Source organism: Gopherus evgoodei, chromosome 1 (genome assembly GCF_007399415.2).
Source record: "Gopherus evgoodei ecotype Sinaloan lineage chromosome 1, rGopEvg1_v1.p, whole genome shotgun sequence".
Classification (NCBI taxonomy): Eukaryota; Metazoa; Chordata; order Testudines; family Testudinidae; genus Gopherus; species Gopherus evgoodei.
This window is the reverse complement of record NC_044322.1, coordinates 101,395,614-101,418,708: the sequence shown is the minus strand read 5'-3', so window position 1 is coordinate 101,418,708 and position 23,095 is coordinate 101,395,614. Positions and strand designations below refer to the sequence as shown.

At 40.4% G+C, this 23,095-nt stretch overlaps 1 protein-coding gene across 1 annotated transcript; it reads right to left on the bottom strand.

Annotated features, from left to right (window-relative positions):
* Positions 1-1,973: 1,973 nt before the first annotated feature.
* Positions 1,974-22,571, bottom strand: LOC115654262 (protein-lysine methyltransferase METTL21E-like). Its single transcript, XM_030568267.1, has 5 exons — positions 22,371-22,571; positions 19,791-19,879; positions 6,837-6,994; positions 4,457-4,574; positions 1,974-3,501 (listed from the first exon to the last, which is right to left on the bottom strand). The coding sequence occupies exons 1-5, from the start codon at positions 22,517-22,519 to the stop codon at positions 3,098-3,100; spliced, it is 918 nt and encodes a 305-aa protein (XP_030424127.1). The 5' UTR covers positions 22,520-22,571; the 3' UTR covers positions 1,974-3,097.
* Positions 22,572-23,095: the final 524 nt, after the last annotated feature.

Genomic DNA, 23,095 nt, shown 5'->3' with positions numbered 1-23,095 from the left:
GCCACAGATAACTCTAGGATCACCACAAGGTCCCTTCTTGCTGCCTCCTGCAGCTAAGCTGGCCCCTCTGTCCAGAGCCATTGTGCTCCCTAACCACTGGAAGAATGAAAGCTAAATAGTCTGAGAAGTGCAGGACTGAGAAGAGGAATCCTTACATTCAAATGCATGGTTTTGTCACTCACTGGTCTTAGATACATTGCTTCATTTTTCTGTCTTATTTTTCCAGTTTGACCCTGGAGTTGTGATGATTAATGCATTTTGTAAATCAGCATAAACAAGTGCTATAATTCACACAAATGAACACAGAAAGACCATGTAAAGTGGGGGCCTATCAGCCCCCAAGACCCCAGATTATTTGAACAATTGTCCTTGACAAAACTTTTCTAAATGATGGTAACTCTATGCGTGGACCCCAGCACAAGCAGCTGGGTTTGCCTTTCTGCACAGTTGGGCTGGAATTGAGCTGAAGATCTCCTACTTACTTATTAAGTGATTCAGGAAATTTAGAAGTATCCAAAGAATCCATATAAACCTCAGTAAAACAAAATTCTCTGGTCAGTTCCAAACCAAGTTGTGTGGTCATCACATACAGAAATCTATTACAATTAAAGAACAATTATTTTGTGGGAGTGAAGTTACCCAGGGTACAATCTTGATTGATGGACAGCTGTGTCCCCTCAGTTCTCCACTCTAGGGTGCCTTTTCCACTGCTTTGCTGTGAGAGTAACTCCTCCTGGTCTGCTCTCTCACAGCCTCCAGAATGTAAATCACTCCCAGCTATATTGTAGAAATGCTACAGCCAGCCACCCATGAATTACTCTGCAGGGCAACATCAGCAAACTCCCAGTCCAAGACTTTCCTCCGGAAATGTGTGTCTTATTACTGCCTGGCACCCTCCTGGACAATACAAGCTCATATAAATCCATCATTTCATTCATAGAAAGTGATATGCACAAATTTTGTTATCTCAAATGGAGTTTTCCAAACACTTCAATCCAAGCACACTGGTTTAGATAAAACAAGTTTATTAACTACAGAAAAACAGATTTTAAGTGATTACAAGTAATGAGGCATAAGAGTCAGAGTTGGTTACAAGAAAATAAAAGGTAAAACGCAATTAATATCTAACTTAAGCCAAATGAATTCAAAGCAAAGGGCTCTCTCACCACATGTTTGAACAGTCTTACTGTCTGGATTTCAGTTGGCCAGGATTCTTCCACCTAATCCCTCTCCCCGGTTCAGTGTTACTTTCCTCGTCTTTCAGGTGTTGTTGATGTCATGGGTAGAGAGAAAGGGAGGAGTATTTTGAGGCATCTGTTCCCCTTTCTTATGGTTCTCTTTTATTTTGAAAATTATCTCCAGCTGAGGTTCAGGAGACAGAAGGTCTGAGGAGATGAGACCCTCCAGCTGTTTATTTGCCAAGATTTAAATTTCTTACTCACACTCTTTTTCCTACCAAAGAACAGCAGCTTAACCAGGTGATAGTCCATGTGATTTTGTTGATACTTGGCTGAGGCATCAGTTTGCCTTTTGTTTTTGGGGAACTGGTTTGTGTCTGCTTTTGCAGAGTTGGAATACATCTCAAAAATCTCATACAGTAGAGCAGGAGTCAGCAACCTCTGGCACACAGCTCGCCAAGGTAAGCACCCTGGTGGGCCGGGCCAGTTTATTTACCTGCTGCATCCACAGGTTCAACCAATCGCAGCTCCTACTGGCCACAGTCCACCGCTCCAGGCCAATGGGGGCTGTGGGAAGCAGCGGCCAGCACATCCCTTGGCCTGCCGCCCCTCTTGGCCTGGAGTGGTGAATTGCAGCCAGTGGGAGCCATGATCAGCCGAACCTGCCGACACAGCAGGTAAACAAACTGGCCTGGCCCACCAGGGTGCTTACTCTGGTGAGCCATGTGCCAGAGGTTGCCGACCCCTGCAGTAGAGTCTTATAACTTTACATACAATGTTGCCACACACGGTTTACCAGGACAATAATGATCAGTAAATTATGAATTTTCAAATGACACTTCACATGGCATATTTTGTACAAAATGCATTATAGTTTTGTAAAAAGGTGAACACAGGGATACAGACAGACAGTCACAGCAGACCTATCCAAATATGCTAAGCAACTTTTTCTATGATCTGCCCATAACTAAGCATGCAAATTAAATCATTTTGATCTCAAGCTACCACAAAGAGGCAGTGATGCAAAACATTTTCTTGAGGGCAATTGTTCTTATTGTTGTGCCCTCAGAGCTAGAGGTCCACAGTTGTCTATTTTGAGAGGGGCAAAGCTCCAAAGATTTGAGAAATTTTTTTAAAGGGAATTGGTAGTATTCTGCACTACTCTTACACAAGACCACTTGTTAAAGTTTATAACATGAGGAAGAAGAGCCACTTGCCCCAAGGCTGTGAGGCTCATAATCACCATGCATAAGAGAAGGCAAAGAGTGGTGGTGGTGGGAAGGGACTTTCTTCTGAAGGGGACAGAGGCATCCATCTGCTGCCCTGACACCCCAAAAGGCATGCCACCTGCATGGAACTCACATCTGAGATGTCACGGAATGGTTGCCATGGAACTATTCACTACAATATATATTCCCATACTCTGTCCAGGCTGGTTCATTGTCCTGTGGGAGTTATTAAAAGAACATGACTTTGAACAGTATGGCTGGCAGTGTGGAAACACCAGAGTGCCATTTAATACCACAACTTTAATTTTAAATAGATTATAATCTTACATTGTGTGTAGTCATCTGATCTTATCAGTCACTATTATAAGCTGCAATGGAATGTTGTTGGCAGCAATACTACAGCATAGTGGAGATATGATCCATACAACTTGTGAAAAATATTAGTGTTTCACAGTTTAGCACCTAAAGTTCAGAAAATGCCAACAAGATGTTCCCCGACATGTACTAGTAGATGAAAATTTAATTTAGAATATCTTTTCAAGCATATAAGAAGTTTTATATTTTGTTTATGACATGACATTGATTTAACCCTAAAAAGCACATAATCTACAGGTGTCATCAAGTGTTAACATGGAACCTATAAAGAAACTCAAACTCCACACACACACTTTCTAATACTCAAGTTGGAAATCACATCATCTTCTTGCCTCTTCTCATTGCCTTATACAATGTTATGTTTAAACTGGGGAAACTGGAAATTACCTCCAGGTCAAACAATTCCTGAAATCTGCTCATAAATTGGTTCTGTGTGTCCGGCCTGAATCTCATGGCCCAGAGAATAATAGTGTTGTCCTGACACAAATGATGGAAGGTAAGAAGCAGCTCCTCCAGGAAGGGATGGTAGTACACAACATCAGCAGCCATGATGTAGTCAAACTGACACAAAGACTTGGGAAAGTTCTTCTCTAAATCAACTCCCCAGGAGAGTTCTTTAACCTGGGGCTGATGCTTACATTTCATTTTGGTATTTTTGAGAATATTGTACTGAAGGTTTCCTAGCACTTCAGGCAGATCTGTGGCAGTCACATGTGCACCTATGACAAAAAACAACCACGGATTAAACCATGAAGTATTAAGAAGTAATCTGGACACAAAACCTACTGCACAAACAATTGCTTTTCCAGGTCTCTCCCATATATATGTACAATATACCTGTAAAAAGCCTCCTATGCGTTTCATTACACTAGAAATGTATATTAGGTTTTCACACCAAAAATATTCATTAAAATATGGTCCTGCTCTGCAAGGTCAAAATGATATCCTGGGGATCCACCTTTATGGGGTCTTTATATCAAATCTGCTTGATATACAAGTCAAAAAAGATTTGGGGGGAGGGGTTTCTAACTACAACCCTGCAAAGTCAGCCTGGGATATGAGAATCCCCTGGATTCTTTTCTTCCCATACAGTAATAAAAAAAGACATTGCAAGCTAAATTGCGTCCTTGGTTACACTGCAGTGGTTAGTGATTCCAATTACTGTTGGTAAAGAACAGGCTGTCAGGAAAGAAGACAGAATGGCCAATGCCGGGACAGCGAGCTGAAGGATATGTTTCTGAAAGAACAGGTTACAAATTTGAAAACGGAAGTGACTTGGGAAACCAAGAAGGGCTTATAATAGTCAGAAGATAAACTGCTCTTATGAGAGGTTGTGTCTGAATCCAGCCTCTTCTATATGCCTCTGACTTCCTGGTCTAGTAGGAACCCTAGTTCTCAGAGCACCTAATTTCTATCCTCTGTTTAATACTGGATGGCAGCCACACCTTACTGTACCCTCCCACAAGGCATTCTAAAGTGATGGCAAGTAATTTTATGGAGATAAAAGCAGAACTGGCTTTCAAGTTGGCTGAAAACCCCAAAGAATTCAGTGTTTCTTCCTTGATTTTCAACAACATTTTAAAGGAACTGAACAACTTACTGTATGCTCCAATAGTCATCAATATTCATCTTAATGAAGTTTCCAAACCCAGCAAAGCAACAGCCAGCACTTACCAAGTAAAGTGGCTACTATGGAGACCAGCCCTGTTCCAGCTCCAATTTCAATTACACTTTTATCAACCAGACTGTATTGTTTAGCATTTGTTTCCAAAAAGTGACATAGAACAAGAGCCTGCCAGGGAAAACACAAGAACATATTGAACAAAACAAAAAAGAAATACCACTCTATGCACACAAAAATCCATAGCTATATGGAGTACTGACCTTTCTGAATATGAATTACAAGAAAAATAGCTTTTTTAAAGAGTCAAAAAAATATGTAATTTATTTCACATCTATCTAAGCGGAATAAGTCCAACTGCACAGTAATAAGGCACATTTTTATCTTGGCTCTCTCTTGTAATAAAAGATCATCCTTTATCCATTACCTGATGCAGAGATTATATATTTTCCCTCAACAGCGCCTTCTGCTGCCTAATTTCTGGAACAGCATTATTTTTCCAATCACAGCCATCTGAATAATACCACCTTGCACTTAAATAGCTCCTTCCATTCCAGATTCTCAAAACACTTCACAAACATCATGCATTTTTGTCCAACATCTCCCCACCTCCCTGTGTGAGATAAAGAAGTACTGTCACCCCCGTTGTGAGGGGGCATGAGGATCCTGAAGCACAGATTGCTGAAGTGACTTGCCCAACCTCACAGCACAAGTTTGCAGTAGGGCTGGGAACACCACCCACGTCTGACTCCTGTGCCTCAAATGCACAAAATGAGAATAATGGGAGCGTAGTGGTTCATCAGAATGAAGAGGAGATGTTTCGTTGGGACCAGGTGAACCAACCCAGAAATGATTGCAGGCAGACTGAGATTTACTTCACCCCCAGCAGAGGGAGGGGAAGCAGTGGTTTTGTGAGTTTTCTGTTGGACCGTAAATGCCCTTTAACATAACAGTTTTGGGATATGATTCCCATGTGTGTTGCTGAGACTTTTCAAAAGAATTATTTCAGTTGTTCTTACATCCTTACTGAAAATGTTCTCTCAAGATCTACATTAGTTTCTGTTTACTATGTTGATCCCTAGCCTATGGGGGCCGAAGAGGGGGAAAGAGATCACATTTGTAGAATGCCTTGGACATGCATAAATTAACACAAAGCTGATGTATATGTATCCCAAAGAAGCTTCCCTCTCTCCAAACTGGTTGGAGGAAGCCATTACTAATCATTATTTGTTAAGAGCCTACCTCATGCTTTGGCACTGTACAAGACATACCCCTAAAGACAATCCCTCTCCTGAAGGGACCAAGGCTTGCAATCGCCTTTGAGTTATATAAGCTGCAGAAATATGCCACAATAACCCTGGATATAGATTCACAGATATGAAGGCCAGAAGGAATGCCTGTGATCATCTAGTGTGGCTTCCAGCAGAAAACAAACCTTAGAATGTCACCAGTAATTCCTGACTGAAATCCAGTAACTTCTGGCTGACTTAGAGCATACATTTTAGAAAGGCATCTCATTTTGATTTAAAGATTTCAAGTGACAGAGACTCCACCACATCCCTTGGTAAGCAGCTTTAATAGTTAACTACTGTTAAAAATCTGCCCCTCACTTCTCCTTTCAAGTTGTCTAGCTTCAGCTTCCAGATATTAGCTCTTGTTATTGCTTTGTCTGCCAGGTTAAAGAACTCTTCAGAGTCTTCTCTCCATGTAGGCACTTACAGATTAATCAAGTAGCCTCTTAACCTTCTATATCCCTCCTTACTCCCCTAACTTATACCCACAAAATGGCTGCCAGTAAACCACATAGTTCTAGTGCATTCTACATGATATTTCAACTCACTAGTGAAGCAGAAAGCACTACTTCCAATCCTCATCTGAAGACAGGTTTGGGCAGAAATTAAAAATTATTTCCAAGTTCCGGTAAATGTCAGATGACAACTTGTGGTAGAAAATTCCTGGCTACCCATGAAAACCAGATGTAATGGTTGCCAGCTCTCCTGGTCTCCTTGCAAGAGTAATCACTTTTAGGAAAACCACTTTTTAGTGGTCCAGGATAGAACAAAATAGTTTTCCCTTGTTTCACTTGTAGCAGGTTCAGAAGGAAACGGGGAGGCGGGGGAGGGCACTGACCCAAAAGTTGCTGAAAGCACAAAAACTGAAAAATGATATATTTCCCTTTATCTAGTCCTTCAACTGAGAGACTAGGGAGCCCTGTGCATCAGCACGTTCGTGATTAATTCTGTGGATGTGTGGACGGCTCCCACTTGCACAGCTCTAACATAAAAGATTTGTGGGTTGCAAAGAAGAGGCAAAGAAAATGCAGAACATTTCCCTTGGTTTTACAGGATTAAACAACAAAAAATATGCAAAACAATTTAAAGGGCTAGAGTTTTTAGGGGGGAAAAAACCAATAATATTGCATAAATATTGTACCGATGGCCAGACTACTGCCCCGTAACATTCAGTGGCTTCTGTAATTTTTATCTCATGGCCAGCAAAGTGAAAACATTCCCAGGGTCTGTTAGTTACAACAGCAGGAGAAAAACGCCTTCTCATGATTTCTGCAACTGTCTGTTCATCTTCATTTTTACCTGGAAGTAAAATTATAAAGATCATGTAAGTTATAGAGTGTTGTAACAAAATTGTGACATAGAAGCAGAACTGACTGATCATGAAGCTACCGGTTTACACAGACGAGCAGCTCTCTAACTTCCAATCTGGCTTATGCCGGAGAGCGGAAATGCCTTTTACAATAAATTGTTTGGTATGATATGGTCCTACTTTTTAGGGTAATACTACTACTAACAACAACTACAACATAGGAGAAGTCTCCTGGAATATAATTCAGAACTATTTATACAGTTCACATAATGCATCTCTTCTCCTTGTTGCTGATGCAGCTGGGTACAGAAAATATAAAGAAAATAGTTAGAAAAGTGACAATATCTTGTTATTAATTTAAACAACACAATAGGAAGTATTTTCAATTGCTGCTGCTATGCTCTTTACTCACATATAGTTTTATCTGTGTATTTTTCATTTATTATTTCCTATGCCTTTTTATGGGTTCTAAGAGTGCTATTCTCTTTGACAATGTACAAAAGGAGTCAAAATACCAACTTGAATCAATAAGGAGTACTTGTGGCACCTTAGAGACTAACAAATTTATTTGAGCATAAGCTTTCATGGGCTAAAACCCACTTCATATGCTCAAATAAATTTGTTAGTCTCTAAGGTGCTACAAGTACTCCTGTTCTTTTTGCTGATACAGACTAACACGGCTGCCACTCTGCAACTTTAAGAAATAAGTCACTGAACACGTGAAACAGAAACCTTAGCAACACACATTATGACAGCTAGAAGAAGAAAGCACTGCCGTTGGCAGGTAAGCATATCCAAGCAGCCCACCGTACCCTTGTACATAGATTCTTTCCAGTTGATTAGATCACCCAAATGTCTTCCTTGTTGCTGTGTGAAGAACGTTTAGAACAGCTAACACAATTGCAGACTACACTGCCATTTTTGTTTAGTTGAACAGAAAATTAACCTTAGTTATGTAATCATCACACACTCTGCTGCAGTGCAGTTATGATGCAATAGCATGTTTTAATCACACCTCTACCTCAATATAATGCCGTCCTTGGGAGCCAAAAAATCTTATCGCGTTATAGGTGAAACCATGTTATATTGAACTTGCTTTGATTCACTGGAGTACAAAGCGCCCCCCCCCCCGGAACACTGCTTTACTGCATTATATCCAAATTTGTGTTATATCGGGTGGCGTTATATTGAGGTAGCGGGGTGTGTGTGTGTGTGTATATATATACACACACACACACACACACATATATACACACACACACACACACACACACACATATACACACACACACACACACACACATATATATATATACATACACACACACACACACACAATTTAATAGATATACTGTATGTATATACATACTGTTACATGACTTGCATTATAATCACAATATCATGCTCAACTGATTTAAATATAACCACCATAAAAGGCACAGGCGCTAGCAGCATTTTCTACACTAAACTATGGGCTCTTCTGGTAAATCATCTTGAAGATTGGAGCTTCTTGGGTAATTAGTGAAGGGCTAGTTATATAACAGTGTAACAGATTATTAAACCTTGCACAGGGAGGCAGAGCTCTTTTCAATCGTTCTAACATCAAATTAGGTGACTTTTTAGCTCAAAATCTGGAGTAAAAAAGGAGTTGAGTTTCCTTCTGAAGAAGAAGGAAACAGGGGCAGAGAAGCCCTGCAGAAAAAAAAACTATTATATATATATAAAAACAGTCAAGTTCAGAAGGAAACTTGTGCTAAAGTTTATTCTTTGTTTAAGTTAACAATAAAGGCAATCCCTGGAAAGGGGCAGATTAGACCTATGTTGAGTCTGCATACTTAGTATTCCTGCCACTTCTAAAAAATCTGTTTAAAAGTAGATACACTCTGGCAACTGTCCAATTTGTACTAAACCCCATACCCTTTAAACAATAATACTAGATTGTTTAAATCAGGAAGCAGTAGCCTTAAACTGAGTAGAGTACCATCCCTCAATTACTAACACATATTAGATATACTGTAACATTGGAGTGGACAAATTATGACCCACGGGCCAGATCCAGCCCATCAGACCTTTTGATCTGGCCCTTAGCTCCCACTAGGGAGCAAGGTTGGGGGCTTGCCCCATTCCGTGTGGCTTCCAGGAAGCAGCCAGCATGACCCCCCACCCCCAGCTCTAACGTAGTACACAGAGGTGTGGCCAGGCAGCTCTGCGCACTGGCCCTTCTGCAGGTATCACCCCCACAGCTCCCATTGGCCATAGTTCCCGCCCAATGGGAGCTGCACGGGTGGCGCCTGCAGACAGAGCAGCACACAGAGCCACCTGGCCATGCCTCCACTTAGGAGCTGGAAGGGGGACATGCTTCCAGGAGCTGCTTGCGATAAGCACTGCCCAGAACCTGCACCCCTAATTACCAGATAATTTGCTGCAAGGCCTGATCAAGATGTCTGTTGTATTGGAGTAGTGAAGGAGTTGGTGCAGGAATCAGGTGTCCATTCCAGTTTTGCTTGCAATCAATGAATTCTCCCCAATAAGTAGTTAATACTTTGCACATATAGACTACCTTTATCCAGCTCATAAAGTGCTTTATGAACATTAATTAAATTCATATCCTTTTGTGAGTTAGGACATGGACACGTCACCTACTACTGAAAAGCAGCAATTTTTGGGAAGGAACGTGGCATCATTCAGCAGCACATAAAGTGGAGGAAAAGTAGTGATGAAAATTAAATTGAAACTGCAGGAGGAATGTTAATAAGCAAAAGTTAAGTATCCAAGTTGGAATGTGATCAAGACAATGGGATTAAATGCCCCTCCTATACAGAATCTGTAATGATTATCAGCAATCAGGTAGCAGTTTTATGTCATCCATGAGACACATATACAGCAGCCAAGCATTCTCCGTATACTTTGCTAATAGACCAGTACTGCACTGATTCCGATGCAAGAGTGCCAGCTACTGAGTCACCAACATCACTTCCTCAGGAAAAAGTCCATAACCCCTTCCAAGTATTGACCTGACCTAGCCTTACTTAACTTTCTATGTCTAATGTGGCAGACAGTAATCTTATTTATCCTGAAGCCATATCATCTCGTGCTGTGACCTTAACACTCTCAGCTGAATAGACCTTTTCCAGCTGACGTGAATACAGAAACCCAAGATTTCCAATTTGCAATGTAGGATGTGATCTGACAAGGTTCAGTGCTGCAACAACATACTCAACCTGCTACAAAAGCTACATACTCTCTCATCCACAGAGTTAATTTAAGCCCTGTACTTGTAAATATCACATATCAGTCCATGCAGCTCTTGAACTGCAAGCAGTTCCTCCAAGCATTACAATCTTAGGTCTTCTTAGGTTTGTAGAGCATGGCATGAATACTTAGACAAACTGGTTTGTATGGCATCCTGGTGACATGGCCATTTTCTCTGGTGCAAGTGCTATTTCAAATGAAAATATACAAGTATATAAACACTTGAGGCTCTCCGTAGAACCACAGTTTCTAATGGTTATATTTAGAGATGAGCCAATTCAACATATGGATTCAACTTTGAATGTCAGAGCTCATATTGAGCTCTAAACAATACCACAGAAGCCCTATGATAGATGGGCCTAAATTTTCAAAAGCAACTAGCAACTTTGGGTGCCCAATTTGAGCTATTTTAAATGGCCTGATGTTCAGAAAGTGCTGGAGACTCCATCCTCTGAAAAATCATGCCCCTTCCCTTTCAAGTATCTCAAATTGTCCTAAAAATGGAGGATCCGTAAGTCACAATTCAGGTGAAGATAATACCTTTATTTAGTTGTATTTAAGTATTACTTCATAATAAACTTGCTCCATCTTATATTCTAAGCATGTTAATGTCTTTTGTGGTTCTCTCGGGTTCAATTTGATGGCAATGTTGCCCTCAAACTAGTGAAGGATGAATGCTACCGATATATGCTATAGCAGTGCTGCAGCAACAACTAGACAATTCAGGTGGAGATAGGATTTTCATTCCAAGTTACGATTTTCTTTTCATAAACTTATTTTGGGAGCTGAAATTTATCATGTTGAGATGCAGCCAAGCACCAACGTGCACATGTGGAAAGTTTCTTATAAATTCATATGTCCATTTTTGAGTTATCACAGTGGGAAAGAGTATTTTTCAGCAGTCATGAAATTTGGGTTTGGATAACTCAAAAGCAGGGTTCCTTAAAAATTTCCAACTTTGCATATGCAGAGACCTAAGTGTGGGGAATTTTTTTTGTTTTGGCGTGTCTGAAGAAGTTTGGTTTGAAATAACATTTAGAAGGTTTGAAATTAATGGATTGCATTAGCAAAGTATTGTTTTCTGACAATAATGCTTTCATCTTCAAGCAATTGTGTAATTTATTCTTTATTTTCACTTCAAATAATAGTTACTCTCCCAATTCTAAAAGGTGTGGGAGGGGAGCATAAGGAAGCATTTAGTAACACTCAGGGGTAAACCTCAAAAGATATTGTTCATTTTGAGTACAAATTTTTCAGATGTTATTTATAGACCAAAGAGATTCAAACTATCAGAAGGTCTCTATTTCCATCCAGATTAGGGCCCAATCCTGAGAGGAGTGGAGTACCCACAAGTCCCATTGAACTATTAGCACCTTTCAGGATAAGAGGTGTGATCTTGCAATCCTTACCTCTTGTGAAAAGTCCCACAGAAGCCAATGACCACCAAGAGACTCCTTAGACATGCAAAGGCTGCAAGACTGGGGCCCAGAGTCCCACCACCTTTGTGCCTGTTTCACTTTACCTGCTTGTCCTTACCTAGTTCTACGGCTCCTTGAGAAACAAAGGAGGGAATCCTCAATTATTCATGCCCTTGTCACCTCTCAGCTGGACTGCAGCAATGCAATACACCTGGGCATGAAGCCTTCAGTACTTAGGAAACTCCAACTGATCCAGAATGCACTGCTCATCTCTTCAGAAACACAGTCTACCATGAACTCTTCAAACCTGCCTTCAGCAATTTACACCAACACACAGTAGAATACTGAACCAAGTTCAAGGTCTCAGTCCTTATCTTCAAGATGCTCCACAGCCTGGGGCCAAGGTATCTAAAAATGTCTAACGCTTCAGGGTGAAAATCATAGTCTACAACTTCACCCTTCAGGTACAACAGAACTCTCTACCGTAAATGGAAAGTTCATCCATGCAGGAGACAGAACTTCCTGAAGGGCTGGTCCAAGCCTGTGGAATGTATTAGGATCATCACAAACCTCATCACCTGCTCTAAGTGCAAGGCACATTATATATATGCACATTACACACAAAAAGATACATTAAAAGAATATGCTGCGGACTCAATGAGGCAGAGGTCCTGTCAAAAAACCAGTAACTGTTCATGTAATTAACGACTATCATAATGCATGTGCACAAGGGGTCCAAATCAGGGTTCCACAGGCAACCTTAATTGTGGCATTTCCTGACTTTTGCATACTTGACTTGAAAACCTTAATGTTTAACGTATTTTTGTGTGTAATTTCCCAGGTTTTTTAAAAAAGCAAACAAAAAAAATCATCACACAGTATCATATTGACACCCACATAGATCATTGGCAACACTGGAACTTTTAGATCCAACTTCACAGACCTCTGCCACTTGAGCTAACAGAAGTAACTGATACCAGTAGCGGGCTGTTATCCCCCATGTGGGCCAGCACTAGGAGGAGGATGAAGGAGCAGCAGGGGAAGGCTTAGACTCTGGGAATTTTGGTTCCATTCCAGGCTCTTGAGAGGGAGCGTACTTTAGTGGTCAGAGTCTTTTGCTTATTTCCCTCAAGCTTGACCCCTTCCATCTCTGTCCACCAGTCCTCTCTCTCCTCATCCATCCCATTCTCTTTGCCTAGTTGGTCTCAGACTCCACTCCTCAGGTTTCTGATCCCAGTCCCAGTAATTCCTAGTCTCACCATTCCAGACTCCCCATCCATCAGCCCCACCTATAATTTTAAAAAATTCCAAAACAAACACTCCACTGCACATACCCCTCTCCCCCAGGGAGAAGATGATAGAAATAATGTGACAGTTGATAGTTACGCTGCTTAATGCACTTCCGGAAGGTGCTCAGATGATATTACTGGGACGAATGTAGTACAAGAACCTAGATAGAACAGAACATTAACCATGCCCTTGACAGATTTGAAAGAGCCCCAGGAAAAGTCTTGTAGATTACTTAAATATAGCAACTGTTAGATGACCTAGCAGTGATTATCAGAGGGTGTAGAACACTAAACCCTTCCACTCCACTTAACACATACTGAGAGTACAGTGCTACTTTCCAAGAATATGAAACAAAATATTTTTCCAAAGAATTAATTTACCTAGAGACTATTTGACTAATGTTCTTTGGCTTTATCTTTTATAGGGCTTGCAATTAAGCCAGTACTATTGCTATTAATATCTGCAAAGGGGGAGAGGGAGGGTATGTCTGGAAATATAGAATCAAATGCATCTGTGTTAATTTTGAAGACAAGACACTGAAATACAGTAATTGCAGTGCATTTATTTCTAGGTGTGTGACTTTTTTATTTGCCACGAAAATCAATTTGATACCCTATGTCAATGTAATATAATGCTCGAAACTTTATACGTGTAGAAATTCAAAGACATGACTCCCGTAGCAGCTGTAACCCTTACACAGATGGCATCTAGTGAGACAGACTGTCCCTAGCCCTGATCTGGTGCACAGAGCAGGGGAGTAATCCCTTCCCTTTGTATCCTGGCACAGAAATCAGACAGAGTTTCGATCCCTCCTGCCCTGCTGCTGATAGACCAGAAGGTAGCACCCCAAGCAGCATAAGAAAGAGCACAGTAATCTGGTCCCCACCCATTTTCCCCAACTAGTAGTTAACTATACTTTGCATTTTCAAAGCACATTTTAAGCAAAGGCTCTCCAGGTGTTTTATATCAGATATAAATCCATTAAAACTACTCATACCACCTTAATGCGGTAAGGCAAGAAACACCTCTCTCACAACTGAAACAAAGCCATCTCTGGGGAGGAACAAATGACAACAGCATACGAAGAGGAATGAACACCTCCACAGCAGATAGACACTCCAAAGGAAGTGTAGGTAGGCAAAACAGAACCCAGTGCTGGAATTCAGAGGGAGCCACAGCCCTGCCCCTTCCTGTACTTTTGTCAGAGGAGCTGAGCCAGCCACAGGAGGAGCACACATCTTTTGAAAGGATGCAACGATCCATATCCTACTTCTATGGGCTTCCTGGGGCACATCAGGCATGTTGCCTCCAGGAGCTGGTCTGGCACAGACTTGAACCCTTTACACAATACAGTCTATAGCAAGTTAAATTAATAAAAGGTAGATTATAGAGAAGTATTTTTTATTAAACACAGAAGGACTGAGACAGATGTTGTAGGATATCAGAACTTTGCAATTCTATGCTTTTGTACATGCAAAAACCACCATCAGAATGCTGCATTCCTCCCCCCCCATTATATAAATGAACATCCAAACTTAGAAAAGAACAAAAATCTTAATCATTTCATGAGTCAACTCCATAATAAAAAACAGTATATTTTACCCAAGTGAATGAATGTACTTTGATGCAATTAGTCCTGATTAAATCTGAAGAAATTTGTTAGGAAATGCCTGATATCTGCTTACTTTTCTGAATTAATTGCTATTACACCAAGTTCTGCACAGCACTTGCTCTCTTTTCGTTTGTTACGCTGAACTTTTTGTAAGTTGTAGCCCCCTAATGTATTATTATTTGTATCACAAACATCTGTGGAGCCCAGGCAAGATTGAGATGACTCTGTGTTAGGCACTGTACAAACAGAGGAAGAGACAGTCCCTGCCCCAAAGATCTTATAGTCTAAACTGACAACACAGACTCAGGGTTGGGAGGAAGGGATAGAACATCTATGGGCTTCGCTTCCCTGCAGAGTTAACTTGAGTCTTGCTCCTAACTTGAGTCCCATCCACACTTTACAGGAGCATGGTGGCCCTTTTAACTTCAATTAGCCAGCCAGTCAGGGACATAGGCTACAACATGAGTTGACACAACTCATCAGCTTCTAATGCAATGACTCTGCGTAGCTCAAGCGGTATGTCATAGTGTGACTACTCATTTGAGGTAGACTAACCCAAAAGGAATTAATTTGATTGCAGATGACTTGAGTCAAGATTGCAGTGAAGACAAGCCCTAAGTAAAGCAAACAAAGCAATAATTTGCAAACATCATTTTTGTACCATTAATTTTGTTTTTTAATATTTTGGCATCAGGTTTGTTTGGAGAGGATTAATTGAAAAAAAATAAGGAAGTAGAGGAGATATGAAGGGAATGGAGCAGGAAAAGAAGGGAAGGCAGATGGAGAGAGGCTGTAGTAAAGAGATTATTAGAATCCTGTGGCACCTTATAGACTAACAGACGTTTTGGAGCATGAGCTTTCGTGGGTGAATACCCACTTCATCAGATGTGATGTATTCACCCACGAAAGCTCATGCTCCAAAACGTCCGTTAGTCTATAAGGTGCCACAGGATTCTTTGCTGCTTTTACAGATCCAGACTAACACGGCTACCCCTCTGATACTTGAGATTATTAGAGGCAGGACTGACAGCACTCTCTAGTATTAAGGCTTGCTTGACATTTCATTACTAGATCCTATTTTAAGTTGCTTATAGCTTTGCCAAACTTTACGTTTGGGCTGAAGTTTTCCATGCTGGATGCCTGCCACATGTTCACTTTTTGGAAAATTTCAGCCAACATGGTTCAGCCATTTCTGAGAACAAACCTAGGGAAAAATATATTTTTCAATATTAAAAACATTTGGCAACCTTTTCTTCGAAAATCTCTACAACCTCCGGATTTGAAGCAGAGACTTGACATTTGGCAGGGGAGTGACTTTCATGATAGGGATGGGTTTGTTACTGTCCCTGTAAAAATCCACCCAAATTTGGCAATGATCTACGCCTTTGAAAACTTGCAGCATGTGTATGTTCAGTAGACACTCACTACAGCTCAAAAGCTAAAGTTTCTGCAGATTCTGTCCTCACTGAGCATGCTCAAGCCTCTCAACTCCTCGGGCATGCACCAATCCCGCAGAGTGATTGAACATGCTCCAGCTCAGGGCTACAGGGGCAAAACCCAACATTCATTGTAATGGCAGCAACTGGCTGCTCCAAGCTGGGGAACAGAGGGGGGTGCCTGTCTTCTCTGTGCTCTCATTGACCCCCTGCTGGCACCCATTCAGTATGGATGAGGAAATCCTCTCATTCAAAAGCAGAGGGGACAAAAGATGGACTGAAGACACTGTGGGGAAGAGATGGGGGAGCAGATTGGCACAAGGAACATGGGGGCAGAGACTGATACTGGTGGCTGGTAAGGGCAGAGACTGCATCTGGGTAGGCAAGGAGACTAGGTCCAGGAGCCAGGAAGGGAAATGGGGAAGACACATGGAACCAATAGGTGGGGGAGAACCTGAGACTGAATGAGGAGTGGGGGAGAGTAATTGGGACTGGTAGCGCAAGGAGACTGGGAACCAGTAGAGCAATGGGTCTGACAATGGAATATGGGGGAGAACTCGGATTGGCTGGACAAAGGGACTAGGACAAGGATTCAGGGAAACAAGGACTGCGGAGAATATGTGATTTTTGTTAATCTTATCAATGTGTGTGACTCAGTTTACCTATTTACATTGTATTGCTACCCACTGGGCATGAAGAGGACTGAGATGGACTACAGGAGACCATGGAAATGTAGACCAGTTGCTCCTGCCACTGTAAACAAAGACTTAAGCTTGACTTTTCCATGCTAATCTAAGATTGTAGGTCAGCAGACTAACAGATGCTGACTTGTTTCGAAAATGCTGCCCTGCACTGATGCAAATACTTACCGGTTACATTGCTCCCTGAATGAGTACAGCTTCTACCAGGAGTCTTAACTCATTTTGACTTGCTGTAGAACACAGGGCAAGTACAGAGGTACCATACTCCACAGGTTCAGTCTCAGAATTGTGAGACTTCATGTTTTGCCCTTGTAAAAAGTTGTGCCTGAGGCCTGAAAAAATAATAGAGGTAGGCCCACAGAGTCTGTATAAAGGCTGGGGCATTAAACCACCTTGTACATCTATGACAAAAGACACGGATCCGATGAGGAGCCTGGAGAAGGACTAAGACTGAGAGCCAGTAGGAACAGGGAAAATGGAGTGTGTGGAGTGACTGAAGGCTGGGGACAGAGACAGACAGATTGGACATTTGGGAAAGGAACTAAGACTGGCTGGGAAATTAGGTCTGGGAGCCAACAGGGAGTGGAGACAGAGTCACTGGATGGGAGGGAACTGAGATCAGATGAGGAGCCAGAAGGTGACGGCGTGGCAATGCAAGGAAAAAGGGCTGAGGCTGAAAGGGTCGTAGTTGAGGGCAACAGGTAGAAGAGTGTGGCCAGTAGAGCATATTTCCCTTCAGAGCCTGGAATGGAACCTGAGATTCCTGAGTTTTACCATCCCTCTTCTGTCAGCAAATATCAGTGGCATAGGCCCGAGTGAATCTAAAGGATCCATACCAGATGGTTACCCAAGTGAGTATAAATATGATGCCACATGATAGAAGTTCTTTTTTCAATTGGCTTGTTTAAAAATCTAGGAAATTACACACACACAAAAAGCAATGTTAAAGGATTATTAAGGTTGTAAGGTCAAGCACTCATATTAGAAAACACAAATATTAAGGTTGCCTGTATAACCTTAATTCATTGTATGCATTACAATACAGTCTTTTTAATTACACAATTACATGCTATTTTTTCCACTCTGCTCTATAGGTGGAGAAGGGCTGTGATGTGAAGGAAGAAGTTGTCTGTATGACCCATGTTTCACTTGTTGCAGAAGATGGAAGGCACGCAGTGTATGAGGCAGGGGATTACAGGAAGAGAGAATGGTCTCATGGTTAAGGCAACTGAATGCAACCCTGGAGAACTGGATTATCTCTCTGCCTCTGCCACAGAGTTCCAGTGTTATGCTGGGCAACTCATTTATATCAAACTTTTCATGGATGGTTACTAACTGTTGTTAGTATATAGGCCTGTTTGTTAGCCTGGGATAGAATTTGAGGTTTGAGTTTTGATACTCCGATATCCTTACTAATATGTGTGAACAAAGAACTGCCCACGAGCAGATGGGATGAAAAGAGATGAGAGATGGAGTCAAAAGTGTTACAGGGCATGGTGGGAGCGTAATATATGACCATACACCAGAAGGCTGCCTGCTCCTCTCTCAAGCAACCAGTTAGGAGTGGAGGCATAAGAGACACTAAAATCCAGAAAAAGGCCTGGTGATGTCCAGAGCACAACCTCACTCCTTACCCCAGCCATGGGATACAAAAGAGGTGGAACAAAGACCCCTGAGACTCATGACCCTCCAAAATGGAAATGACCATAAGTTGTATGGGGTGGGACTAGGAGTGTGCACTGCAGGTATATTTGGGCCTGCTAAGGTGGAAATGGGGAACAGGGACACAGGCATAAGTTCTGCGGCGTCAGTGCTAGGAAGGGAGACATGGGGTAACAGCTCTGCAGCGTCGGAGCTGGGAACGGAACACTGGGAAACAGACTCAGCCGATGTGTAGAGCTATGGATATGCTTGCTTGAAACTAACCCCCAATAAACATCGCATTGCCTGCACTTCAGACTTCTGGTCTTCTGTGTGACAGAGGAGTGGGGTGAAGGGAAAACCCTCTAACAATTGTATGTCTCTTTTTCCGGTTACCCAACTTGAGACCATGGGGTTTGATTTACAGAAGTGCTGAAAACTCACAGCAGCGACATGTCTATGGGCACTGAGATTTATATGTTCAAAGTGCTGGTAAGTACTGTGAAAAATCGGGTCTTAAGTATCTCAAACTGGGCACCCAAAATAGTGGATACTTTTGACCTCAAATCTCCATGTGCCTCAATTTCTCTTGAGTAAAATGGGGATACCACTATTCCCTGATGATCTCAAGGGACAGTGTCAGGGGGTGTATTGTGAAAATAAATGTGTTAGTGTTTGTGAAGCATGCAGATACTGTAGCAATTAATACAATTGAAAAAGCACGAGGACTTAATAATTGTCTATAGTGAAGGGTTTGAATATTGTGCAATAAAAAAGGCAGGAGATCACACACTGAACAGTGAGAAGAAAGCAAATACTGAATAACTGCTCATTAAGTGCACACTATCCAGTCACCATGACAAACTTTGTCTTAGCTATAAATTAACGTTTCACAACTTCACAGCCAGTACTCAAAAGCTTTGATCTGTTTAAAACCTAAAATCCGAGATTAACCTTCATGTTTAAGGGTCTTTAAAAAAAAAAAATCACAGGGCCTGAAACCACAAGCTTTGTGGGAGCAAAGCCTGGTCCTGCTACTAGTTTTATGTGAAGATCTCTCAGGATTAAGTTGGAGGCAGTCCAGACTGAAATGGAGCTTGTAAGTAATTCATTTTAGCTTATTGACATCCCACATAGAAACTACATTAATATCCTGATCTATGGCAACAGCTTCATTCACTGGAAAGAGCCAGAGGCACTGCTCTAAACTCTGGTAGAAAGCTGCCGAGGTTTGTGTGAGCTGGCATGGCATAACATTACCAATTTGCACTACAACACTGCAATAACACTATTGCATTTTTATGTAAAATGTTAACAAAGTTCCTTAAGTGAAATGAATGTGAAAATACCTCATGGATATAACACTTTTTCCTCCTACTTAATAACCTTCTCAAGCATAACAGGAAAATGAAGCAGATAAAAAAAAATAAAATTACCTTCCTTGTATTCTGGTTTCCTTGTTAATTCAGCAGATATCAGATGATTACACTGTGATGGTATCATGTCCATTTCATGTGATATAATACTGGACAGAAAATATACTTATTAAAATATCAAACGGAATATTATTTATTTAAATATGTACATTGTGTGTGTGTGTGTGTGTGTGTGTGTGTGTGTGTGTGTGTGTGTGTGTGTGTGTGTGTGTGTGTGTGTGTGAGAGAGAGAGAGAGAGAGAGAGAGAATTTTGTACATAAAAAGGTACTGGAAACCAAAATTCTGCTTAGGAAAAATGGATGAGGCAAACAATGAGGAATACACAGTTAAGATTTGCAGGGAAAATAAAAAGGTGATTTAAAAAATGAGTTGCTATTACCTAAAAACGATAAGATGGGGTTTTAAAATCATCATCAGGCAGACAGTACTAGACAAAGTAGGGACCAGTAATAAAATGACACAAATGCAATGGCTCAATTAATGACTCAAATGAATCACATACTGAACTTGTTTCAAATTTTTAAAAAGAAAAAAAATAATGAAAATCTAGGGATAAACAATAAGAAATAAAGGAAGCACGTGCAAAAATTATTATTAAACAAAAGAACACTTGGACAACCTGGATATATACAAACTTGCTAACCTAGGCAACATGGCCACCTGGGCAATTAAGAACATTAGCTAATGAATTTATTGAACTATGGAAATTATTTTTGAAAAATCATAAGAATGAGGAGATACTGGCAGGCTGTAGACAAGAAAATATTGTACTGATTTTCAAAAAAGTAAAGAGTGCTCCTGGCAATTATAATCCTACAAATAACTTCTATCACTAGTAAAATAATGGAATGCCAAGAAAAAATTCACTAAATATCTAAAAGAGTATGGAACCATGGAACAAAGAATAAATTCTCTCAAGCAAATCTGATTTTTTTTTATTCTGAAAGAAAAAATAGATGAAGGGAATGCAGTTGATAGAAATTTGGGGTTTTACAGAAGGATTTAATATGATTTTATTAAATCTTACTTGAAAATTAATTCAAATAGTCTTGGATAGGAATACGGCTGAAAGACCATAAAAAGGTGATGAGAAATGTATGGCGGAGGAAAAAACTATCCAGCATAGTATCAAAGAGATTTCCATAAGATTTGGCCTTGCTTAACTTCATTAATGATCTGGAAGCAGGTATAAACCATATATTAATGAAATTCATACATGATAAGCAGGAAGCAGGAATTACAAATGCCATTCAGAATAGAGAAATAATATAAAGATCTAGAAAGATTAGAAACATAGGAAGAAAACAATAAAATGAGATTCAACTTGGAAAAATTCAAGCAAACACTTAACTGAAAAAATGCCACACACACACGAACTCAAAACGCATATATTCAATGGAAAGTTGTAATGCCCAAAGACTTTGGAGTGACAGGGAACAAAAAATTATACAAAAGTTTGCAATAAAGGCAATGCAATTTTGGGCTGCATATACAGAAGCATCCTTGCAAGGATTGAGGTTAATAGTCCTCCTGTGTATGGATTTGGTGCAACTGACCTGAGAATTGTGTTCAGTCCTTGACACTTCATTATCAGACGAATATTGATAAATTGGGAGTTCAGAGAAGAGTAATGCAAAAATTATCAGGGGCAGCAAGATTTATGAATAATAGATTAGGAGAACTACAAATGGCTGGAGTGGCTAAAGAATGGTTGTGAGTAATACTTTAATACCAAAGACGGAGAGGATTAAGTGAGAGGATCTATAAACAGTAGTAAGGAAATAAAATTATGAAAGTGAAAATATAGGCTGAATATCAGGGACAATTTCCTGACTGTAAAATCTATTGGACTATAGAAGAATTTCCTCAGAGGAAAGGTGGATACCCTTTTCCTTGGGATATTTAAAATTAGACTAGAAATCATGTAAAGTAAAAAACATTCCTGCCTTGTTAGGGAGCTGGTGGTGTATTCAGTCTTCAACTTCTATGATTTTATCCACAGAAGAGATACAGATTTTCCCTACCACCATATTGCTCTCCCATTGTTAACCCATACAGGGATGACACAAAATAATCAATTAGTAGCTATGGGACAGGTTAGTAAATGTTACACTGATCAGTTTGTCCTCTACTTCCACAGTGTAGAATGCATAGATTTTCTTCAGATTGGCAGAGAAATTAGTATTGTTAAAAGACACTTAGCACTCCTCCTGACAGACAGTACTGTTTCACTACACAAGGGTTCTAAGCTGGGAAAACATTTCCCTTCATAGCATCCACATATATTTTTCTTCTGAAGGTCATCTCCATAATACACTATTATGCGTACCAAACTATGCAACATCCTGCTAGACTTTGAATGTTAATTCATAGCATGTTTAATGGATTTTATACTCTATTGCTATGATTAAGTAAAAGTACTTCAGTACTAAACAGTTCAATTACTAACCTGCACTATTAAATATAAGCAGTGTGAAGTAATTCAGATTACTTAGAATGTATTCTGAAAATTGAGGCAGTAAGAAGAATGTCTATGGTGTCCAGGATTTAAAAGCTGTGTTTTATATCTATCAACATACCTGAATCTTTTTTCTTGGCCTTCCAATAAAGGAGGAGATATAAAAAGATTTATCCACTGGATTTTCCCCTTCAATGAGCTCAAATAGTCCCAGATAGAAACACTAAAAGTTCTGTTACATACTACCAACAATCCCCCACCAGAAGGCATTAATAAATTCTGACAGCTGCAGCTCTCCAGCTTGAACACAAAATGGTCACACAGTGCTGTGGTTCCCAGAGCACTTGGTACTCTTACATAAGGGAGGAGATTTCATAACAGCAAGAGGTCTATTTCCAATAGCACTCCAACTAATAAAATTGTGTTATCTGGACAAATCCACAAAAATAGCATTTACTAAAGCTGTCACGATCTATGTCATTAAAAAAAAAAGTGGGGGGGAGAAAATCATTCAAAAGCCAAGTATTCTTCCAAACATTCAGGGTCACATTTAAAGCAGAGGTCTGTTTGTGAAATGCATGTACAACTGCATGTCTAAATCTTTTTTAGACATGCAGTTGTACATGCATGTCTAAAAAAGACATGCATGTACAACTGCATGTCTAAATTTTACTACAACTGTAAAAACTGAACACCTGAGAAACTTGTACACTTATAAGTTCAGTTTGCAAGAGGCAAATGTAGGCACAGAATTGTACATCTTTGTACATAAATTTCAAATTCAGAAAATACAGCATTAAGTGCACTTATAAGATTCCACGTATCAGAATCTTTTCCATCATCATC